This window comes from Stegodyphus dumicola, chromosome 12 (genome assembly GCF_044657685.1).
Source record: "Stegodyphus dumicola isolate Sdum_Otavi_A_Nest chromosome 12, ASM4465768v1".
NCBI classification, from domain to species: domain Eukaryota; kingdom Metazoa; phylum Arthropoda; class Arachnida; order Araneae; family Eresidae; genus Stegodyphus; species Stegodyphus dumicola.
In genome coordinates this window covers 12,537,755-12,562,922 of record NC_140779.1, presented here as the reverse complement: position 1 = coordinate 12,562,922, position 25,168 = coordinate 12,537,755, and the positions used below count along the sequence as shown (strand labels likewise).

Sequence of the window (25,168 nt, the reverse complement as noted above, 5' to 3'; positions counted from 1 at the left end):
AAGCTGACGGACTTTGTTTTACTTTATTTCAACTTTATTTTATTTCATTGTTAATAATTATCATTAATGTGTATTAGTGTGCTTAAAAATTCTACAATGCGAGATAATCTCAAACGATCGAAACCTTTTTCACTCTACAACACTCAGAATTGGACAGACATGTCACGTGATCACCAAAATTTCACTTTCTCATGTAATTGCCGTACGTTTAAAGTATTTCTATAAAAATTTGCTCTATTTGCTAAAAGAATCTCACAGGAATGCATTTTAATATAATTGCTTCATCAAACATGCCATATCGCTAGATGAAAATTGATTATGCTACTTCCTTTCATGACTTTGCCACTTAGCTAATTTTTGCCTTCGGGTTTTGGTGTATTTAATGCACTTCTATTGTGATTAATAAACGCAAAAGGCCTAAGGCAAAAAATTAAAATTTACTGGTAAATTTTCTCTGTAGTTCATACCAGAAGCAAAGAAACGATCAGCGAAGCTCTCAAAAGTCAGTTCAGAACTGTCTTCGGAGTACTGAGATTCCGTGAGAGCTTCGTCTTTTAGATGCGCTTTGCTTTGCGTTGTGTTTAACGTTCTTAGAAGTTTCAAATGTAACTACTAATTGTGATCTGTGATAGTAAGAAGAGCTATTCGAGTGCTCTTGTGGAAAATTCCAGAACTGTAAAGTGTTTCTTTTGGGAAAATAAATTTTATTTAGCTATCATCGACTCTGCAGCATTCAATCCATTATGAACCCGTACGCACCCAAAAGCAGTTTTTTAAAATTCGTGAACTAAAACGAAAAACCTCACAGCTAAATAGAAAGATGCCCGCGCTAATCCCTTGAAACTATGAAATTCCGTCTTATGTAGAAAATTCTACCTGGCTTAAAAGCACGTGATATAGAAGATAGAATATTCTTAATTGAGTGAAATGAGTTAAACGACCAAACAACCTTTCGTAATTTGACAGCAAAATTTAAACGCTAATTCTTCAGTTTAAAATTATCAATTTTTTGGGTAATAAGTTTTATTTCTACTCTTTAGCTTTTAGACTAGAATTAGAAGAGAAACACGCTAATGTGACAATCAAAATCGTAAAAACAACCTTGTATTTAGCGTAAGTATATTGAAACACTCAATCGATTTCGAGGGCAGCTAAAGGTCCCTCCTCATCAGGAGAAAGAAATACCTAGAAAGAAGAAAAATAAAGGGGAAGGAGTCTCAGAAACACGTGGTCCTTATCAGCACTGCACGTGGTTATAACCAGATTTTTATCAGAGTTACACTGGCCGCCTTCTTTTACTGAGCCAGGCTATCTGATCAAACATGTAACACAAAGGACAAGAAAATTAGCGAAGTTAAAAATAGGGAGCGAGGGGCAACTGCACCTTCACGCTCAAAATCTGAACTTCGAATAATGGAAAGCCAATGCCAATGATTTGCAATTTTCGGAGTGCCTATGGTTCAAAACCATGTACCTCCACATCAGAATTACTAAAAGTGAGCAGAAATAGGAAAAATTTTGCATAAGTGATTTACTTGATGCTCAGTAGAGGGAGCCACAGGCTCGAGAAAGTTTAGGGATAGAGATAAGATAATAAAAACTTAAGTATCATAATCTTTTTATAAGTTTTTAGGTTTTTATAATTTTTTTGTATTTTATATTTTATACTTTTTTTGGTTTTTATAATTTTTTATACACAATACAAACACTAAAGCAAAAAGCGGATAACCACTGAGCGGATTTTTATACCCTCTGGTAGTACCAAACGCGAGGAGGTAACGCCATCTATCGGCAAAAATAGTAACTGAATTAAGATAGTAGAATTTTAAAGGCATTAGGAAGGACTGGATTGGACTGGATTCGCTTTTATTACCACAGGCATCGGGAAAAGTGGGATAAAATGAGAGAATGAAACCAAATTTTTACATAACATGCCTTTATGTTTGAGAAATGAAAGTGCATTAGAGGAGGTGCTGGAAGTAACCTCCTCTCACACGTACACACAGTTCAACACGGTGTTGCATTTTCGTGTATTTTGCTACCCGATTACACGTGGTAGAGAGATGAAGCGTGGTTCCACTTGTCAGGATACGTAAACTAACGAAACACACGATTATGGAGTAGTGACAACCTGCATGCAGCCGTTGGGGAACCCTTTCATTCACAGAAGATGGATGTGTTTTGAGTATTAACTACAACAGCGCATCATTGGGACAATTTTTTTGGATTATTGTCACCAGTGAAGTGTACCAGGCACTTTTTCATGAATTTGTGAATCAGCTAGGTGATGAGAAGCTGCCATTTGGCTCACCAGTAAGATGGGGCAACATGCCACACAGCTGTGGCGAATATGAACGCGGTTGGAATCACTTTTCTAAACTTGATCTTGTATTTTGCATTAACACAGTGGCGCATCATAAGACCAATTATTTTTACATTATTGTATTGTCGCCAGTGAAGTGTACCAGGCACTTTATCATGAATTTTGAACCACTTTGATGATGAGCTGACATATAGCTTACCAATAAGATGGAGCAACATGGCACACATCTCTAGTGAATAAGAACGCTGAAGAATCACTTTTCCAGACTTGATCTCGAGTTTTTTCTATGGGGGTCATCTTAAAAGTAATGCGTACAAGCACAAATCACGCACATAGACGATTTGCGTCAGAACATACGTCGTGAAATCCAAGAAGTGACGCCCAATACTCTGGCAACAACATACCCGAACATGCAGCGCCATGTTTAACTATATCTAGAGATATTAGAAGTTCACTTCCAGCACCTCTTCTAATGAACTTTCATTTCTCAAACATTGGTACGTCATGTAAAAATTTTGTTTTGTTTCCTTTTATTATAAGATTTTTATCAGACTTTTCCCGGTGCCTCTTTCGGCATTCATAAAGTCTTAAAATTCTTTCGTTTGTTTTTTTGTAGATGAAGCCAATTTCCATCCTTTTCTCGAAGACAAATTTCTACTCATGTTCCTCCGTTTTAAAAAGTACGACGTTCAGAAAGCTTTCGAAGTACTGCGGAACTTTTACCACTTTAAGGAGAAGTACTCTCGAATCATGAGCGACTTTCTGCCTTCTGAGCTTAAAACAATCGTGGATATGTAGTGTTTTACGGTTTTGCTCTCCAGAGACCGCAACGGTAGTGCAGTGGCAATTGTACGACTAGGTAAGTTATTTTGTTTGGCCAAGTTTATTCTTGCAGCATTGAGTGAAATATTGCAGATTAAGCACTGTTCTTTGAATTTAGAAATGAAACTGTGTAATCGAGAGTATTAGTGTTTGGATTTAATATAAATAAATAAAGTAAAGAGTTAATCGAAAAAATTATAATACGTTATGTATAACACAGTGTAATGTAAAGATTCTTGATTTTGCATTTTTAAAATTAAAAAGTTAATTTCATATGAAAAAGAAATCTAACTGTTTACATATTCATCCGGTTCCTGTACTTATATAAAAATTCTGCCCTCCTTGTATAAAAAATCTGATGTGTACACCACATGACTTCCTTATACGGAATAATAAATTATACGCATTTTTTCTTGCATTTCCTTTAAACTTATTGGATTGAATTAAATCTACTTCGCCGACAGCGCATAATCCACAATAGAATAAATGCATTCTTTAAAATTCCCTCTAGTATTTGTTTACCATAGCGACACTCTGGCGCTAGATTCACTTAACAGTATTATATTTCGTTCCTATTATAACTCATAATGCACAAAATTTACATTCTGTAGCAATTTTGCTTTGAGCAAGAAGAAAGGAGGTGAGGACTTTGGCGAACGCCGTTTCCTCCAGTCCGTGAGGAAAATTTATATCATTTAAAGAATAGAATTATCTAATCGTTGCCACATGTTCGACATGTGATCGAAGACAGATTTTACTATTCAAATACTATAATAAAGCTAGAATGATGTATAAAAGAAATTAAGCAAACAAAACAAAAAAGAAACAGTTTTTCACAGACGATTGAGTATTTCTCATTCAATTAATTCAGTTCTCACTTCGCGAGAAGGCTAAAATACACAAAAACTCAAAATATCTATATTAAAAATTACGAAGTAAATCTTAAAAACTTATTTCCTGGAAAAAATTCCAGAAAGGATTAAACATGATTTAATTGGCAACAATAAATGAAGGCGTTATCTTTGTTGTTGCGAAGGTAAGTTTCTCTAGATTGGCAACAAATCTACTAGTCTGCTGTTTCAAATGTAAACAATCAATAGCCGCCATATAAAAAAGGCTTAGCGGCACTTAGACAATTTTAAAATTGTTGATAATTCTAAAAATATTGCATACAGATTTACTAAAGGCATAAAAACCTTAACCGGAAGATAAAAACAACATAATTCAATCCTTTTTAAAGCAAAAAATGTACAATTTACAAACATATAAGAGTAAAGAAACTGAGATCACTGAGCCGGGTAACAGAGTGGATATATATAAAAATATATTTATCTACGTTTGGCGCGGCCGATGGCAACCAAAATACGAGGTGCCACATCTACATGTTATATACAAAGTCTTATATAGTCTTATATACAAAATTTCAACGTTGTGAGGTTACTCGTTTTTGAGTTATGCGAGATACGTACGTAAGCACGTACGTACATACGTTCGTAAAGAAGCCACGAAAAATTCTCTTCAGAATTAATTTTAAAGCAGTTTTAGAATTTCTTTTTAGGAAATGAGTCTTTTATTCTGTCCTTACGTACAGATATCACGCAAAAAACATCGTTAAATTGCATTCGATAGCGGTCAAAACTGATATCTTCGTTGAAATATGCTGCCTGAAACTTTTCGCGATTATAATACTTCCTTTTTACTTCGTACAAGGAAGTAAAAATAAAACACAAAAGGTTTGATACCCGTCAGTTGCGATGATAAAGGCCAAATAAGGACTTTTGTAAACATCGTGTATTAACTGCACGTATAGGCGCTGGTTTTCCAGGAGTAAATCGTCATTCCCCATGCGGATTTCGCAGGGAATAATTTGCTATATGAACGCTTAGCTCGCCGACTTGCATTTTAACTGTGGATTGTGGAGAGAAACGGAGCAGTTATTTAATGTTAGCACAGAATTTCTGTCCGCAGCTTAATCCTCTCGCTGCGTATCCCGCTATTTCCACGGGCAACATAGAAGTAGCAAAATTGGCGCAACCCTCGATTTCCCCCGGGGAGGCATATTTTTCGTTTATTTAACTGTGAAACCCGCTCTTTTCCCGTTTATGCTTTCACATTTCGGCTTTTCTGTGATGTTTAATTATTTATTCAGATGTGGGTTAGCAGAAGGCATTAGTTGTCTATATTTTTGCGAAATATACAAACACATTTTGCACCATTTTCCGCGCTCGTTTCAAAGCTCAAAGATGTTTATAGTTCAACTCTCAATCACATGAGACTAACTGCTCGACATTTTGCTAGATATATATCCCCCAATTCAATCAAAAAAAAAAAAAAAAACACTCGTAGACATTGTGCTGTTTGTTTATAAGAAAAGAACTGTGGCCAAAAAAATTCTAAAAGAAACGCGTATTTGGTGCAAAGATGGCGAGATAGAATGCCTCGAGCCTTGTTTCGAAGTTTATTATATTACACTTTATTTCAAATAAATGTTTTATAAATATTTTGCGTAATTTCATTAGTATATTTACCATTATATTTTATAAAATAAATCATAATTTAACCAAGATTAATTTTCAAAAATTTCTTTTATATGATTATTCTTCAGTTTAAACTTTCCGACAACCTTTCTTTATGAGCTAATTCTATACTGAAAAAAAATCGTTTACAAAAACGTTTTATGTATTTTAAATCTAAATTATATGTAAATTTGAAATATGTAATTAAAATTTTAAAATCTATTTTGATAAAAAAAATTTACGTAGTGAAAGGGTTAATAAATAACATGCATATCGAGGAATTTTGCTTTCGTATATAACAGACAATGTTCGAAACAGCATAGAGAATCATGATTTACAGCAGAACAGACCAGAACACCAGCACAGGAGCTCAGACCCAGGCTAAAGTTGCCCATATATGATTTAAATACTCCTACCAGAGGCCGTCCGTGGGGCCGCTAACCTACTGATTGAGCAGCCGAGCCGAAGAGATCCGAATTCACGGTGACCACACTAATTGGAGAAATACGAAGACACTGCCTTCAACGAGCTGCCAATCCCGGACAGCAATGCTTTAGAACAGGAGTCTCCTTTAACCTATGTTTTTGATGTTTCCCGATAGAACAAAAAAAAAAAAAAAAAAAAACTTCAGATGCTAATGTAAACGTACTCGAAGTGCTACGCTTGATGAACGATGCATGGGAAAACGTTACATGAACATGCATTACCAATTGCTTCCATACAGTTGGATTGGGCATTTCTCAAGAGGAGCAAATCACTGAGGATGAAGAAGAAGACGCCTTGAAAAATTTGGAGATGAGTCAAGAAGAATTTGAAAATTACGTATCTGTTGATGCCAGTGTTATCACTTCCCAGATACCCTGGGATATTGAAGCTGAACTTCAAGATGAAGCAGATGAAAAAGATAATGAAAGTGGTGATGATAACGACGAATGTGAAGAATTTCAAGCAGAAACCGTCCCTAACATACTCAACGGCTTCTAAATGCGCAGAAAAACCTCAAACATTTTTCGATGCGAGGGTTGCAAATGATGATGTTTTTCGGACCATGAGTCTTCTCCGAAGAACAATAACAAAATAAAGAGACAATAAGTCAGTTCAAAGCAAAGTAACCAAATCCATTTGTACTGTACAGAAATTAAAAAAAAAAGTATTTATAGTATAGTAAGTTTGTATAAATTTTTGTGAATTTTTTTACCAACCCGTTTTGTGCGAGCAGTCGGTTATAACGGGCAAACATCGCGGTCACTTTACATTCGTTATAAGCGAGTTCCACTTGATATAATAATTGTAATTTAGATTATAGGCCAGAGGATACCAAACTTCTGTATGCCTTGATAACATATATGAGGAAATTATTCCTACGCACCCACCTTGACGAATGGTTCTGGAACACTTTTTAATAAGCCAGGTTTTGTAAATGTGTGCACAACATCAAATTTGAACGTGTACATTTTTTACAATGCATCTGCATGCTGAGTATAACTACTGCTTTATAAATATTTTAGTCCATTCTTTTTATATCGCCTGCATATATTTAAATGCTAAAAAATTTTAAAACTGTTTGCAGAACACAGTTTAGAAGCCTCTGATTTAGGCTATTTACTCATGGATAGTTTTTTCATGGGCTGTTTTGTCATGGGCTATATTGTCGGGGTACAATCTGAGCGTTCTAATCTTGCTTACCACAGTATTTATTCTCGAACGAAAAACTGATAATTCACACTCGTGGAGTCGGAAATTAAGTGTTCCAGTGTCTAATTTATAAATATAAAGATATTTATCATTACAGGTAAGTTGAACTGGAAGGAAGCTACAATCGAAGATCTGATGGCAACCTCTCTCACAATCATATGCATTCTGTATCGACTGGAAGCATGTTCTGTGTGTGGCTGTGTCATTGTCATCGATCACACAGACGTTACCTTGCAAATATTATTTAAAAACATATCGCCCAAGTTCCTGATCTTCATCTTCAGTTGCTTACAAGTAAGTACAGAAGAATACTAAAAGTCAATTAAAGTCGAATGAAACCAAAGCAAGAGGAAAATATCGTCGTAGAAAACATTGCGGTAATAAAAATAGTAGGGGTGAAACACCCCAATTCCAGAACATCGTAGTAAAGCGCATTGTCGTAGAAAATAGAGCGATTTAAAAACTTCGCAGTTTTAAAACATCGAGGTAAAAAATAAAACAGTTATAAATCATGGCATGACGATAACATCGCAGACATGTATTTTCCCATTTAAAAGTTTTAAGCTCATGTTCACAGTATTAATCCCATTTTATAAAAGGGTTTACAACTACTCCAACTTCATAAAACAGATTAATTAAATAATGGCATTTAATTGTTAAGTACGTAAGCTTAGAATTATATTAAGTGCTATACGTAGAATTTTCTACTTATTTAAATGTTTTAAATGTAGAAATTTTCATCTTGCTTTTTAAGTAGAAATCAATTAGTAAATTCAAAAACATGAAATACTGAAATATAGAGGAAAATATATATAATTCTTTCTTGTGCTCCCAAGTAATCATGTAAATATGCATTTAAAACTTTTAAATTCTGAAACACACAAATGCGATGATTTACAGGTACTTTATTTTTCGCCACGATATTTTCTTCAATGTTTTAAGACTTTTACAATGATGCTTTAAAACCTTTGCAAAAATTTTATAATGATGTTTTAAAACTTTTTTTACTTTTTATGACGATGTTTGATAACACAATATTTCAGAACTGCGATGTTATAGTTTTGTTTTCTTTTGAGCCGGTTTATTTTCCGTGACGATATTTAATAATACGGTATTTTAGAACTGTGATGTTTTAGTTTTGCTTTCCTTTCACCCGCAATGTTTTCCCCTTACATTGTTTTCTCTGCCATGATTTCATCTAGGACATTTTCTTCTGTAACTACTGAAAACAGATACTGAGTATCTTCAGGATTTAAGTAGAATAATTAATAAAGGTATTGAGCGCAAAATTTGCGTTAACCATGTTCCCTTTATTACACAGTTAAAGGATTAAAACTATTTATTACACAATTAGATGACTATTACGTGAAAAATGTATAATATCTAATTAAAAAGGGACTGAATTTTTACTTAGAACTAATCTTTAAAGCGCATCTTTCAACTGCCATTTACTTCGGATTCTAGGACTCCATCGGTGTTCGGTTAACCATGTGTTCAATGTAGGTACATTATTTATCTTTCAAACCATTTCATTTCAAATGAAATGGTTTGAAAGATAAATATCGATTCATTGACAAATGGCGAATTTTTCTTATTTTCCGCACTCGAATGCATTTCGTTATCTCACATATACTAATTACAATGAAAAAAATTACAAACAAGTTATAAAGTATGTGAATATTTCCTGAAATTATAGTACATTTCCCTTCGGAATGTTTACATGAGCATCCATGCTTTTAATCCTTTAACACTTCTTTTACTAGATCTCAAGTAAAGTTTCAAACATAAAATTTTCGGTTTTGACTGAAGTTATTTGCAGTTAACTCTGATATTATCGTGTTTTCATTAACCGTTTTGGGGAGCTCCTTATCGATAACCCTTTAAACAAATGCATATATTACCTCTTTTTACATGCTGCCACTGCAAATCTCGGAATTTTCAAATATTTTGATATTTCTCTTTTACAGTGTATTCCAAGAACATTTGAACACATTTTACTAAATAGTTATATTAGTTGATTTAATAATTTTACCACACGTTTGGAGGATTCAACACTACCACTTTGAACAAGGAAAGTCAGAAAAAAATGCAATTTTATCTTAGTATACTACATTGATAGATTAATTTTCTGTGACACTGATATTTCATGAAGATAACGGACATTTTTACCCTGTTCATATGGACTTCGAATATTTTCTCTAAGTCATCACGATTGCTGACTTGCTTAACTTTAGACTTTAAAAAAGATTTTATACTAGTTTTATAAGAAATATGTCTAAGAAAATTTCAATATTTCATCTTCATAAGAAACATCAACTTTTAGAATGTTTCGATTTAAATTACTAGAAGAATAAGAATCATTGTTTTGTAAAACTGTTTCTCTTTAATTCGAAATTACTTCTGTTTAACATTCGAAAGGAACGAACATTCGTATATTACATATAACTATTGTATATTAGTGAATTACGAATGCAAATTAGTGAAGGGAATGAATGAATAAAACTTTGAATAAAATGATGCATTGGCTATTATTGCAGAACATCTTTTTCATATAGACTGCAACAGAAAGTGCAGACTTCTATTTACATATATAACTGGTGTAAATATTTTTCTCATATGCATATTTTTATGTAAAGATAGCATTTGGGCTCAGATGTTTATCACATATTTCTTTCGTCTTATTTATCACTTATTAAGTAATATTTCGCATGAATATTTTTTAGGAGTATCCAGCATGTGTTTGTATTTATTTCAAATTCTTTCAACCAGGTAGTGAAATCTTCCCAATTGCTTATATTTGATATAACTTCGCAATGAAAATTTTCAGAAGAAATAGAAGATGTACAGAAATTTATACAGAAAATTGCGTGGCAAAATATTTTCAAACATCTTGCTTAAATCTTAAAGCGTGCGAAAGGTCATGTGACATGACAGAAACACTACTGGATGCTCATTGGTCCATCCTAGAAGCCACTCCCTCGGTGGCTACACAGATGTGCACTTGTGAAATATGCATATCGTAATTAGATTTCTACATGTACCTAAAGGCTGTTATTTAAAAGAAATTAACCTTATGAACTTAAAAATTTTCATTATTGAATAACAAGAAAAATTGGTATGTTCGTCTTCCGTTATATCTTCAAGCACATCATCGAATTTTGTTTCATTTTTACCATCATTGTAACTTAGATCAATAAAAAAATAAACATCACCCCTTTCCATTTTTCACCATTACCAAACATCCTCCCTGCTGCATGATTTCTATTTTCTTCCGGAAACTGAAGGACTTTGCATTTGAAACCAGCCATATGTTGTTTCGTTTGGCAGGAGCCATATTAACTACTAAAAGGAACACTAGATCAACTGTATTTTAACTGTAACCTTCGATGTTCATTTCAAAATTAGTTTCAAATGACTACAGAAACACAAAACATCTGACTCCTAATTCCGCAAACTCATTCGGATCGACATTCTTACCCCAAATTATCTCCTCCTTTCCTCAAAACCCTAGAATAATATTCTTGTGCACACCTGCATTAAAAACAACCCACCCTCTTTGCAGAATTATTTACTGCACCAAGCAATTCCTTTTTGTCCCCTTGTCGCTTGTCAATTCAATATAACAGTGTTCGAACGGGTGAGGAAAATCTTCGAATGAATGACTTCAAAAGATAAAGCATCGCACATGTATCTTTCAGGTTTCTTCGTAAAGAAAAGGGTGCGCGTTATATGGCGAATATACCTAAAATTTAATTAATGTTGTTTAAAGTTATAGGTACACGTTATACACCGGAATATATGGTATTTATTTCATTCACGAGAATGAAACGATGTTTTCTTAAAATTTTATAATTTTGACAATTTTTTAAGGACGGCAAAATACCAGATTTGGTCCAGTTTTTTTAACGCACATATGAACTTCGATATTCCAAATCCTATCCGTACATGTAGTGTTTCCTATCAGTAATTAGAAGACAAATGGAATAATGGCTGGATATGCAAACATGAAGTAAAATTTTTTTTAATAAAAAAAATTCTTCAGATCTAGGGAAGTAAATTTATTCAGCAAGATGTCTAAATTTTCTTAAATTCGAAGCTTATTTTGGAATTACGTAGCAGAGAGATAAATTTACAGGGAGAGAAATAGTAAAGAATAACTATTCTGCAAAATCTGGAAGACAATTCTAAAAGATCTGATGTGTATACCACATGACTTCCTTGTATTGGAATATTAAATTGTACGCATTTTTTCTTGCATTTCATTTAAACTTATTGGATTGAATTAAATCTACTTCGCCGACAGCGCATAAACCACAATAGAATAAATGCATTCTTTAAAATTCACTCTAGTAATTGTTTACCATAGCGACACTCTGGTGCTAGATTCACTTAAGAGTATTAATAATTATATAACAATTAACTTAATAATAATTATATAACGGAAACTAAGTTAACTGTTATATAATCCAATAATTATATAACAGTTAACTTATATATTTCGTTCATATTATAACTCAGAATGCACAAAATTTATATCATTTAAAGAATAGAATTTTCTAATCGTTGCAACATGTTCTATTCAAATACTATAATAAAGCTAGAATGATGTATAAAAGAAATTAAGCAAACAAAACAAAAAAGAAACAGTTTTTCGCAGACGATTGAGTATTTCTCATTGAATTAATTCTGTTCTCACTTCGCGAGAAGGCAAAAATACATAAAACCTCATATCTATATTAAAAATTACGAAGTAAATCTCAAACACTTATTTCCTCGAAAAAATTCCAGAAAAAATTAAGCATGATTTAATTGGCAATAATAAATGAATGCGTTATCTTTGTTGTTGCGAAGCTAAGTTTCTCTAGATTGGCAACAAATCCACTAGTCTCCTGTTTCAAATGGAAATATCAATGGCCGCCATTAAAAACAGGTTTAGCGGCAATTAAACAACTTTAAAATTGCGTGCTACCGTTACACCACGAAAGCACACTACGGAAGTGGGAGGAATACCTTATATACTCCCCTTTTCAAAGGGCGACTAGGGTTTTAGGGGACCTAGTCGCCAAATCTTGAGTGCGGAGAATCATCATCCACAACCCTTTTATTTCGGGCGCCACTTGTAGAGTCATTAGGATTTTTTTAGAGACAGAAAAGATGAAAAATAGCAAACGCCTTCGTCTGGAATCGAACCACGGACCTCTGGAATACCCAGCGTGCTACCGTTACACCACGAAGGCACGCTAGGGAAGTGGGAGAAATACCTTATAAACTTTGTACGAAGTCAGAACTGGATTTAGACTTAATTAGGCCCTAATCTATTTTAGGTATGGGGCCCTTTATAAATTTTGTTATATTAATACTATATTTATACTATATTTTAATTTGGGAGGGGGCAAGAAAGTGGGGGCCCTAAGCTACAGCTTGTGTAGCTTATATGTAAATTCTGCACTATAAAAAAAAGTAAAATATTGAACTTTGTTTTGTATTTTATATTAAAACTCAATTTCTTGTGAGCATTTAAAATTTAATAGCATGCAAAAACGTGCTCTACAACCAAAGTTATGGGAAAACATCTTTTTAAACTTTTGCCATTTAAAGCACCAGATGGCTTGTTACATTTACGTATCATTAAATTCTTAATATTAAAACCTTTCGAATAATATATAAAATGTTTCGGTATACAATTTTATACAAATATATCGTTACGCATGACAAAAAATTTAACTTATTAGTATATATATATATATATATATATAATTCATAATAATTTATAATAAGAAAACTTTCCATATACCATCTCCAAGGAACACAAATTTAAAACCATTGAAAAAATGTTTTTTTTAGAATTTAAATTAGTATTTTAAAAATATCAACTATTTGTTAAAAAATCTGCTAAGAAAAATTTTCAAAACCAAAAGTAGATTTTAAATATTGGAAAACTAGCTATTGTCTTTAATCGTAGATTAATCGCCTTGTGAAGGGGATAAATCAATCTAATATATATATATATATATATATATATTAATTTTAAGAGAGTAATGTGCTAACAAGATTCCAGATTAGTAATTAGTTTTAATCCATTTAATCAATTTAATAATGGTAAAACAGCTTTCTAAACTTTTGCCATTTAAATAACCAGATGGCCTGTTAACATATCATCAAATTCTTTTAAAACCTTTCGAATAATACATAAAATGTTCCTGTATACAATTTTATATAAATATATCGTTACGCATGACATAACAGTTAACGTATTAGTATATATAATAAATGTTAAAAAAATACTTTGCTGAACAAGATTCCAAAGTAATTTCATTTTCGATTACGATTTTATAAAAACATGAATTTCCTGCCTGCATGAGTCATTTCTCTCAACTAGCTCAATAAAACTTCCGGAAATTTTGACAAATGGTGTGTTGAAAAATTATAACCAAATTTTCCATTTCAAAAGTTCTAATATATTTCTAAACTTTTAATTTCAAAAGTTCTAAAGCTCAAAATTTAGAAAAAAGGTTTCACTTACCCTTTTTCTTTACAAAGGATTGATATTCTGGGAGGCGTCTAATAGGCATAAAATTATTAATCAGTGCTTAAAGACTAATTTTTGTAGTAAATGTTAGTTTTATTTTCATAGTTCTTACGATAAACACAAAAACAAACGTAGCTACAAAAACACAGCATATCTAGACCGAATCACAGACGATACTAAAAGAATTACAGCCAATGTCAAATGTTTCTTTTTTTAAACTGTATTTACTGTTGCCAAATGTTAAAAACAAAATGTCTATTCTTTTTTGGTGTTGAGGCTATTTACAACATGGCGTAAATATTGCATCTACTTAATTTTAGAAATGATAACAAAAGTTATATGAGGTTTAAGCCATAATTATGAAATGTGATAATTTTGTTCTATTTGATACTGGCATAATTTTCTAACTATTTGTAATATCTTTATTTAGTCCAAAGAGGCAATTTGCCCAGATGGGCTGTTAATTTCGTTTTGGCATTTTGTATCCACTCACTATAAATGTCGAATCACTTTTTAAATTGTTGCCACCAAGTATTAGTGCCCTGTATTATATTTAAAGAAATTAAATGTTGCAGAATCTGCATAAATCTATCTATGTTTTTCGCATTGTGATAACACAAAGGTACCTAGAGCCATAGAATTTTGAATAACGTAAGTCTCCACCCGAATATCTGGAAGCCCAAATTTGGAATTTGTTTTATTATCTATTTCATATTTTGTAAAGCATTTATCGGTTTTGATTAAGAAACACAACGATTTCAAAGCGAGCATTGGCAACACTGTACGGGAAAAAATCATTTTTACCTCCAGCACATGAGACTGTGTAGCGGAAATTCCAAAGCTATGTTCTTTTAAAATTATTTTGTGATACTGCTGTTAAATGGAATTTTATGGTTTAAGTGCGAAAAGCAGTATATTTAATAAACAAAGGTAACACACAAAACCTAAAAAAGACGTAATATAAAATCCTTTAGACGTAATATAAAACTGAAAATCTCCTTCCCCTTTAGACGTAATATAAAATCTGAAGCTTTCATATTTTTTGTTACTTTATTTTTTATTATTCCATATTTGTAAACAATTATAAGCAACATTTATTACAACTGCATTTCTACTTGACGACTTTCTTGTCGGTGAAAAAGCAGCTGCCAAACGGCTAAGGCATAAAATCTAAACCTGAAAAACTTACATGCATTTATATTTCATAATCTTAAAAACTTAAAGAAAGAATATTTGCATTTGAATAAATTCAGGTAGCTTAGTTATTATGAGACACGAAAAGATTAACAATGTTCCTAGAAAATAAGAGTAAATGTTACAATTTTTTGCTTGCTGTCTACGATTTATTCTCCTTGTAATAAAATCTTCCTTAACCGTTAAATGCATGTAGTTGCCATTTCTCAACATACTCCTATTTAGTCATGTAAATGCATAGTGTAACCAATTGGATATATACTGTTTACGTGTATAATTTTGAAAGTTTCAGTGTGGTGGCACCATTAACGGTGTAACGATCATTATTGCATTATTGTGAATTGATGTACAAGGTGTGGACATCATTAGTGTTTACGAATTTTTGATTTAGTGGTTGTTGTTATTTTGATGTATTAAAAGTTTTAAAATTGTTTCAACAAGTTTATAAGGTATGTATTATTACATAAAATTGTTATAACTTATTTGCCTATCATATTTTTTGTAAAAGTTAGTAATACTTTCCAAAAATTGGAATAGAAACATAGTTTAGATATCTTTTAGTATATATCCTGTTTTATTTGATATCAATTCTACTGTGTTTTTGACTTTGTTGAGGCATTAGGTTATTTCGAAGCTGGAGACATGAAAAATGTGCAATGCCCTCGCCGGGACTCGAACCTCGGATCTCTCGAATACGCGCCGAGCGTGCTAACCATTACACCAAAAAGACATGCTAAGAAAGCGGAAGAAATACCTTAAACTTTAAAAATAAAAATAAAAAATCCTGCTTTTAAGGTTTAACTGAATATATTGACAACTTCATAAATTAAGACACAATAACACGCCGAATAAATACTAATTCAGAAGTCAAACAACAAAAATCAGCGTTATATTTACAAAATTTTTCACAGGACTAGTTTCGATGGTTTTACCGAACCACCATCTTCAGCTGCAAAACCGCAAATGAACAAGATAGGAAATAATGATTAGATAAAATAAGAAAGCCTGGACAAGAATAAGCAAGTGGCGCCATCTGTTGGCGAAACCAGAACTAAAACATAATTTCTTTAAAGGCCGAAGGCAAATTTGGATTGGAATTAGGATCATTAACTAGAACAGAAAGATTTTTATGAATGTGAAATGCCTCTAGAAAATCCAGTTCTCCAATGGAAGATGTTTTTTGAATAATTTTGGCAGCAGAAAAACTGAAAGTGTGGTTTTCGGACCAACAATGTTGAGCAACAGAAGACTTCTGTGTTTCCTTTTTTCTAACATATGCCTCATGTTCCTTGACGCGAAATTTTAAGGCTCTCTTAGTTTGGCCAATGTAAATTAAACCACACTGGCATGGTGTCACTAAACTCTTAAACGAAGGACCATATAATCCGATCCCTAAAGATCCTTCACCTTCGGACTTGTCAAAAATAAAAACTGCGATCAAATCTTCGCAAATCATTTCAGGCAACTTAAAACATTCACTTATCCCATCTGTTGCGAATTGTGCCAGATTATATGCTGTTCCCAAAATTCATAAAAGTGGTATTCCTTTCCGCCCTATTGTATCAAATTTAGGTACTGCCTCGTATCCATTAGCTAAATATTTAGTTTCTAGATTTTCAACTCTATTAGACAATAACATTTACACCATAAAAAATTCAATAGAGTTTGTAAAAAAAGTTAAAAACATTTCTCCTAGTAATTTACTCATGGTTTCTTTTGATGTAAAATCATTATTCACCAATGTCCCAGTGGAGGGTGCATTAAGATGTCTAGAAACCAGACTTCGCGAATTTCATTTCTCTTGCATCGAAATTGATGAACTAATTTCTCTCACTCAACTCTGTTTGAAACAAACACATTTTGTTTACCAAAATAAATATTACAAGCAAACTGAGGGATTAGCCCCCTCAGTCCCATCCTGGCTGATATCTACATGCATTATTATGAATCAATATTGTTTGAAACTTTAAACTTCCCAGCATGGTTCCGCTACGTAGACGATACTTTTACTCTGTTTGAAGGTAATAAAGATGATTTAAATAAAGTTCTTTCAACAATGAATTCTATTGATCCTGCTATTCAGTTCACTTTTAAACTTGAGACTTGCAATTCTCTTCCGTTTCTCGACATTCTGGTCACACGTAACACATCCAACTTCAGTACTACGGTTTACCGTAAACCTTCATCGGTTTGCCTTCCACCACACTTTAAATCATGTCATCCGACTAAACAAAAGTTAGCTTCATTTTATTCCTATGTTTTCCGTGCTCTTCAAGTTTGCTCCTCCAAACTAGCCCTTGATGAAGAACTAAATTATTTAAAAGCAATAGCTATTGACAGGGGCTTTCCACCCAACATTATTAATCAAGCAGTTAAAAAATTCTCATCTCAACACACTAAGGCACACTCTTGTTTTAGGAGCTTATAAAAATTCTGTTGTCATTCCCTTTTTTCCATCAATTAGCTATAAAGTTGCACATATTTTGCAGAAATTTAACTTTCGGGTTGTTTATTCTCCCGTCAATAAAATGCCGAGTTCCATACTCAAGGACCCCATTCCGGATATGAATTCCTGGGGTATTTATAGGATTCTTTGCCAGTGTGGTTTAATTTACATTGGCCAAACTAAGAGAGCCTTAAAATTTCGCGTCAAGGAACATGAGGCATATGTTAGAAAAAAGGAAACACAGAAGTCTTCTGTTGCTCAACATTGTTGGTCCGAAAACCACACTTTCAGTTTTTCTGCTGCCAAAATTATTCAAAAAACATCTTCCATTGGAGAACTGGATTTTCTAGAGGCATTTCACATTCATAAAAATCTTTCTGTTCTAGTTAATGATCCTAATTCCAATCCAAATTTGCCTTCGGCCTTTAAAGAAATTATGTTTTAGTTCTGGTTTCGCCAACAGATAGCGCCACTTGCTTATTCTTGTCCAGGCTTTCTTATTTTATCTAATCATTATTTCCTATCTTATTCATTTGCGGTTTTGCAGCTGAAGATGGTGGTTCGGTAAAACCATCGAAACTAGTCCTGTGAAAATTTTGTAAATATAACGCTGATTTTTGTTGTTTGACTTCTGAATTAACTTCATAAATATTTATCTAATTTAAATGCTAGCTAATAAAGTTAGGGAACTACTCTTACATACGCCCTCGCTAGGCGACAAATTTCTCGCCAAATATTTTTGCCGAGAAACGCCACGTTTCCATATTACTATCTAAATTTTTTGTCTACATTTCGAACTTTAAGCCTAAAATGTCTACAAAAACGCGGTTTTCGCACGTGCAAAAACCACGTTTTAAACACACAATTTAAGCTAAAAATCCGAAAAAAAAAATAGATAGCAAAAACGTAAAGCTTCTAACCAAAAATATTTGACAAGAACTCATGTGCACAGCGATAGGTTTTAACTTAAAGAAAAAAAAAAAAAAAAAACCGCAGAATTGCACAGTTTATGCAGTGAAGGAATCCACAAACTACGCACACTTAGCTTAAATAAATTAACATAACGACAATAAATTTCAAAGAATACCATCTACACAGTGTTCTGTTTAAACTTTAAAAAACATCTACGAATTGCACAATCAACGCATTGCGCACTAATCAACAAAATAAACTAAAATAAATTTCAAACAATTAAAAAAAACAACAATAATGATAGAAATTCATACTAAAAATACAATGAACATTCTACAAAATAAGAACAAAAATAAAATAAAATGCAGTTACCATGAATGAATGCTTCTTCGAACAGCAGAAATACCAATTTCAAACATCACCAAAACAATTTCACCACAAATTTGTTAAAAGCATCTTCTCCATTCTGAGAACAACGATGAAAAAATATATAAACCACCAAATAAAACACAAAATCGCATTTCCGATTTTAAGTAGGCAACGTAGCTTTAACATGCCGCCACGTAATCTCTATCGTATTTATATGACAGCCAGACTCACTATCCACAAAACTGATACTATCTTTCACAAATAAATGTTCAAAACCTTCTTCTCCTAAATACTTGAATAATTTCCAGCCACCCGAAAAAATAGTTGTACCAGGTACGCGACTAAAATTTTGACAACACGTAATAAATCACTTAATTACCATACACCACACGAACCAATTAGTAAACCCAAGTTTTCACGTAAAAAGGGTTGCCACAGAAACCAGCATCGCCTCCAAAACCATCACAGAACACGCAAGCTCACCAAAAACCAGCGTACAACACATATCGCCGCATTCGGCGACTTTAGGGTGTATATAAGAGTAGAGCCAAAGTTAATAATAATTATTTCTCCTGGAAGTTATTTTCTCTTTGAATACAGAAACTATTTTTCTGGACCTGAAATATTAAATGAAAAGTTTCCACATGCAACATAGTAACTGTCTCTATTAGAATGTGCTCTGTCGAATATCGCTGGCCAGCACAAAATCAGGTTCAGTATGTTACACTTGAACTCTAAATCATTGTTTCTTTGGAAAATAACTGCTGAAACTAAACAAATTATACAGAATTAAAGCTTTCATTTGTTCATTTTAGAACTGTATTCCTTTACGGATCAAAGGAGTGCACTTAGTCAATGAACCCTGCTTTTACCAAATATTTTTCGAAATTATAAAAGTTGGTATACCGAAAAAGCTAAGAGAAAGGGTAAGTAATTCATTTAAATTGTCTCTTTTTTTTTTTTTTTTAGTCCAAAAGGATTTGAATCCCGAAGGACTATTAGTTTCGTTTTGGCATTTTGCGTCGGACTCATAAATGTCGGTTCACTTTTCAAACTGTTGCCACAAAATGTTAGAGTCCTGCATTATATTTGAAGAAATTAAATAATGAAAAATCTGCATCAATGTATGTATATTTCTCGTATTGTGATAAAACAACGGTACATAGAGTCATCGAATTTTGAATAACGTAATCCTCCAACGAATATGAGCATGTGGAAGACCCAATTTGAAATTTGAAATTTGTTTTATGATCGATTTCCTATTTTTTAAAACTTTGACGAATTTTTGATTAACAAACTCAAGGATTTCAAAGCGAGCAATGGCAACGTTGTGCAGAAAAAACATTTTTATCTCCAGCACGTGAGTCTCTGTATCGGAAATTCTAAAGATATGTTCGTTTTAAAACTATTTTGCGATATTGCTGTTGCACTGGATCTTATGGTTTGAGTGCGAGGAACATGATATTTAATAAAGAAAGGTAACACACAAAATGTTAAAAAACGCCCCTTTGGACGTAATTTAAAATCTGAAACATTTCAGATTTTTTTTTTTTTTTTTTTTTTTTTTTTTTGTAACTGAATTTCAGTAATGAAAATGAAACTAATTTATAAGATTTCATGACATGTAAAGAGATTACATGTAGAGAGTGTGTATCTAAAAAGATACGCACTTTTTAGACGATTTACATTGTATTTACGTAAATGTTTTACCTAAATTTTGTGTTTTAAATGTTCTTTTCGATAACCCTTATTCTTCACTATGTTTCTACACCGTAATTTTCAAGACAGTAAAGCTTTTTATAGTATCGCAAGAGGTATTTTATCCCATTTCTCTTGAATAGCTTTCCAAAGTTCAAGAAGGGTTATAGGTCGACGTTTGGACAATTTGCTTTTTAAACGTCCAAAAGGTCAAAATCCATGGTGATTTAGAATGGATATGAGGGAAGGGTACGGCTTTGATATCCATTTCTCATTCCATTTTCTCCAGAAAGTTAATAATGGATTTTGACTTGTGGCTACTTGCTTTCTCTTGATGCAGTTCTGCTGATTGAGGGCATTATGGGTAAAGAGAAATTATTTCGTAATTAAAAGTTGGGCATCAGATATGTTCCTGATAATATATGGAGTTGATCTTTATTATCACGCCTATATGGCCAAAAGGCGTATCTCCTGGCGAAGAAATGCAAGGGGAAGTTGAGGAGTTCAGGAAACATAACAAAAATTTGAAAAATTGATTATTTGAACTAAGGAAGTCCCTACAAATAAATGGATCTCTTTTTATTTGCAGTCATTTAAATACATCCAAGCTTCATCCATTGCGATAAAATTTTTCTATTTTTGTCCGAATAAATGTTTCTCATAAAGAATTCTGCAGCACGTTTTTTTTTTTTTTTTTTTTTTTTTTTTTTTGCGTTCGGAGACATGTCGCGAATAAAGACTATGCACATTATGTTTTTTCACCTTTTTTTAAGATTAAAATCAGCATTTGTTTATAGTTCACACTGAATATTTTAAAGATTTTGTAAATGTATAGTGTCTGAGCTGCATGGGGCACTCTAAATATGCAGCTAGCGGAAAGCCCTCTCGATACGTTGATGGTAGGGAAAGAGGGGGGTGGGAGACCTCCCTCAGTATGCTGTCTTTTGCAATGGAAGGGTGGACTTGAGAAGTCGGGCGGGTGTCACGTATATGGTGCTCGAGGCTCTTGCCAATCACAGGCGCTTTGGACTGCGTGCTGACCATTGCCAGATAAGTGAGACTGGTAAAAACAACAAGTGGTAAAATTAGTAGAAAAAGTGGGAAATATATGAGTAAATATGGTATTACTAATAATTAATATAATACTAAAATATAACTAAATTTAATAATATTACTAAATTATTACTAAATTAAATATTACTAAATTTCTGGTAAATATTACTAAATTTCTGGTAAAAAAATGGGCATATAGCATTTTTGAACCAGATCTATGTTCGCTAGCACAATCAAAATTCTCCTAACAGCAGTAGTCTTGGTCGTTACACGTCCAGAAAGTCATTTCAGAGCACATGGTATTAAGACTCAAACAATGTAGTATATAATTTCAACGCATGTTCCTAATTAGCCCAAAGGGCGTTAGCTCAGAAGGGCTATTAATTTCGTTTTGGCATTTTGCGTCGAAAACTTTTAATGTCCGTTCCACTTTTCATATTGTTACCACCAAATATTATCACCCTGTGTTATATTTAAAAAAGTTAAATAATAGATAATCTGCATAATATGTATACGTAGCGTATTCTAAAACTAAGTACCGTTTCATTCTAGCGCCGTCGCAGCGCTGTGGTAGGCGTCCCGCGCATGCGCACTAGTCTTTCTTGTTCACTGACTTTCAATTGTCGCCATTTTGGTTGCTCTATGTTCTGTTTTCAGTTTGCTGTGCACATTCAAAATGTTTAAGACAATTAGTTCTCCCGCCGACTGTGAGATTCGTGCCGTGATTAAATTTTTGAACTCGAGGAATGTTAAACCGGCCGAAATTTATCGTCAAGTGACAGAAGTTTAGGTGAATACGCGATAAGTGATGGAATGGTGAGAAAGTGGGTAAGAATGTTTAATGCAGGTCGAACAAATGTCCACGCCGAGGCTCAGAGTGGTCAGCCTTCTGTTGTCACCGATGATTTGATAAGGAAAGTTGATGAAGCAATTCATGACAACAGACGCTTCACAATGTCAACTCTTTCAGAGGCATTTCCACAAATTTCACGTACTGTTTTGTTCGAAATTGTGTCTGACCACTTGAATTATCGCAAACTGTGTTCCCGATGGGTTCCAAAAATGCTCACTGATGTTCACAAAACAAAGCGACTTGGTAGTGCCCTGACATTTCTCACGCTGTACAGTGATGAGGGAGAAAACATTTTGAACGAAATTGTGACAGGTGATGAAACTTGGGCGTGTCATTTCACACCAGAATCGAAACAACAATCGATGGAGTGGAGACACACTCGTTCTCCAAAAAAACAAAAGTTCAAAGTGACAATGTCATCACAAAACATCATGTGCATTGTCTTCTGGGATAGGAAAGGCGTTTTGCTTACTGAATTTCTTCCCAGAGGTGAAACCATTAACGCGGCACGATATTGTGAGACTTTAACAAAACTAAGACGTGCCATTCAAAACAAACGAAGAGGAATGCTCAATAAAAGAATTGTGTTGCTTCATGACAATGTTCGGCCCCATACTGCTGGTGTCACTCAATCGTTAATTCGACAGTTTCATTGGGAGCAGTTCGATCACCCGCCGTACAGCCCGGACTTGGCGCCGTCCGACTATCACTTGTTCCTGCACATGAAGCGCGAGCTTGGTGGCAAGCGCTTTGGATCTGACGATGACACGAAAAATGCTGTGGAGTCGTGGTTATCGAAACTGGCGGGAAGTTTCTTTGACGATGGCATACAAAAACTGGTCATCCGCTATGACAAGTGTTTGATCATTGGCGGAGACTATGTTGAAAAATAGTTTAAGACATGTATATTCACGTAAAAATAAAATTGGATTCGAAAAAATTGTTTTACTTTTTTTTTTTTTTCAAAAACGGTACTTAGTTTCTGAATACACCTCGTACGTTTCTCGCATTGGGATAAAACAACGGTACCTACAGCCATCCAACTTTGGATAACGTAATCCTCTTTGGAATCTGGAATTTGTTTTATTATCGATTTCATATTTTGTAACACTTTAACGAATTCTTGATTAACAAACTCAACTATTTCAAAGCGAACAATTGCAAACTGTACGGAGAAAAAAATATTTTTTATATCCAGTGCACGAGACTGTGTATCGGAAATTCTAAAGATATGCTTATTTTAAAATCATTTTAAAATTATTTTACGATATTGCCGTTGAATTGAATTTTATGGTTTAAGTACGAACAACGTGATGTTTAATAAATAAAGTTAACACACAAAAGGTTAAAAAAAACGACTCTTCTCTGAAATCTGAGAGCTTTCAGTTTAAAAATAAATAAATAAGTTCAAAAGGGGCTATTAGTCTCCAAATGGGATTTTCTGTTGGTTCACTATAAACAGCGAATCACTTTTCAAATTATGCTTTTACTTAATATCATTTCATTAAGTTTACTTGAAGTTAGCATTGTTAAATATATTCTCCTTTGTTCCCCTCAGAAATGTAATGATAATTACAAAGAAATTACTCAGAAATGACGATTAAGAAAACAATTAACAATGTTCGTCTTAAATTTGTTCCCTTAGATGTTCTTGCATGGAAGAAAGATTGAAAGCCTCCACAAGTTCATTCCTCCTGAAATCCTTCCAAATGAGCTAGGTGGCAAGACGGGGCCCTTCGACAGCACAGAAATGTTCAACTATGTTTTGGGGCATGAACCTCTCGTTGAAGAGATGAATAAATGTGGATTTAAGAAGTGAACATTCAGAAAGATTGGATAATAAATAAATGTAGCTATCATTTACTCAGTTTTGATAAGCGATGTCAATTCTATCAATTCATTTTCGTAAATACATGCGAAAAAATGTGTAATTGTATTTATTGATAAATTAACATCCTATAGCAAGTACAGTTATAATAGAAACAATACAACTACTAAAGTCCTCGCAAACTACTACCTGATATGTCTTACAACAAAGCAACAACCAATAATACCGCAAACTTCGCTGCACTTCTAAATTATAAAATCTTAAAGGACGATTTTTTTCCATCGACCTTATGCTGCACATCTTCTACGGCAAAATGGATGACATGAGGTTTCACGCAGTGGCTATTTACACCATAAAGGCTATTCACACCAAGGAGGTTAGAATAGAAGGAGGGAGGGTTCGCAGTTTCCTCCACTATCGGGGAATGAAACTCCACGGAACAAGCGGCGTCCATGTTTGTTACTTCAAAACATTGCAATACGGTAGTGAAACGTACGTGTTTGTAAGCTGTTCTATGCATGAATTTTCCAGTAAAAATATGTTAAATTTATAATGAAATGCTTCGCTATTGTTAGTTTTTTGTTTTAAAGTTATAAAGGTGATATCTGTAATTTACTAAGTACAGAAAATCATTAAGAAATATTTCGAAATCTAAATGCATGTGCATAACATTAAAGCCTTTACAAATTATGTTTCTGCATAATTTCAAGAATTTGTTTAGGTTTTATTAGCAACTTCTCTGGTATACTTTCCAATTGTTTCTTTAAGAAGTGATATTTCTGATTTATTCGCAATATTATTATAATTTATTAAAGAATCATTTTTACCTGAAATTAATAGCAGATAATTATCTAAAAAAATGGTAACATGTTGCTTTTTTTTTAAAATGAAAGTTTTAAATAGATTCTTTTCACAATCAACAAGAAAATA

At 33.1% G+C, this 25,168-nt stretch overlaps 2 protein-coding genes across 2 annotated transcripts in view; one reads left to right on the top strand and one right to left on the bottom strand.

Moving 5' to 3' along the window:
* LOC118201473 (clavesin-2-like) overlaps nucleotides 1-24,329 on the top strand; it is a 107,919-nt gene extending 83,590 nt beyond the window's left edge. The window contains exons 3-5 of the mRNA XM_085827483.1: nucleotides 7,454-7,650; nucleotides 19,622-19,732; nucleotides 24,056-24,329. Of these exons, the coding sequence (XP_085683609.1) occupies nucleotides 7,454-7,650; nucleotides 19,622-19,732; nucleotides 24,056-24,229 (482 nt within the window). The 3' untranslated portion in view covers nucleotides 24,230-24,329. The remainder of the gene's footprint in view (nucleotides 1-7,453; nucleotides 7,651-19,621; nucleotides 19,733-24,055) is intronic.
* The window catches only part of LOC118196852 (glycerophosphocholine cholinephosphodiesterase ENPP6-like), a 765,277-nt gene that overhangs the window by 619,502 nt on the left and 120,607 nt on the right, over nucleotides 1-25,168 (bottom strand). The gene's annotated exons all lie outside the window — the stretch shown is intronic.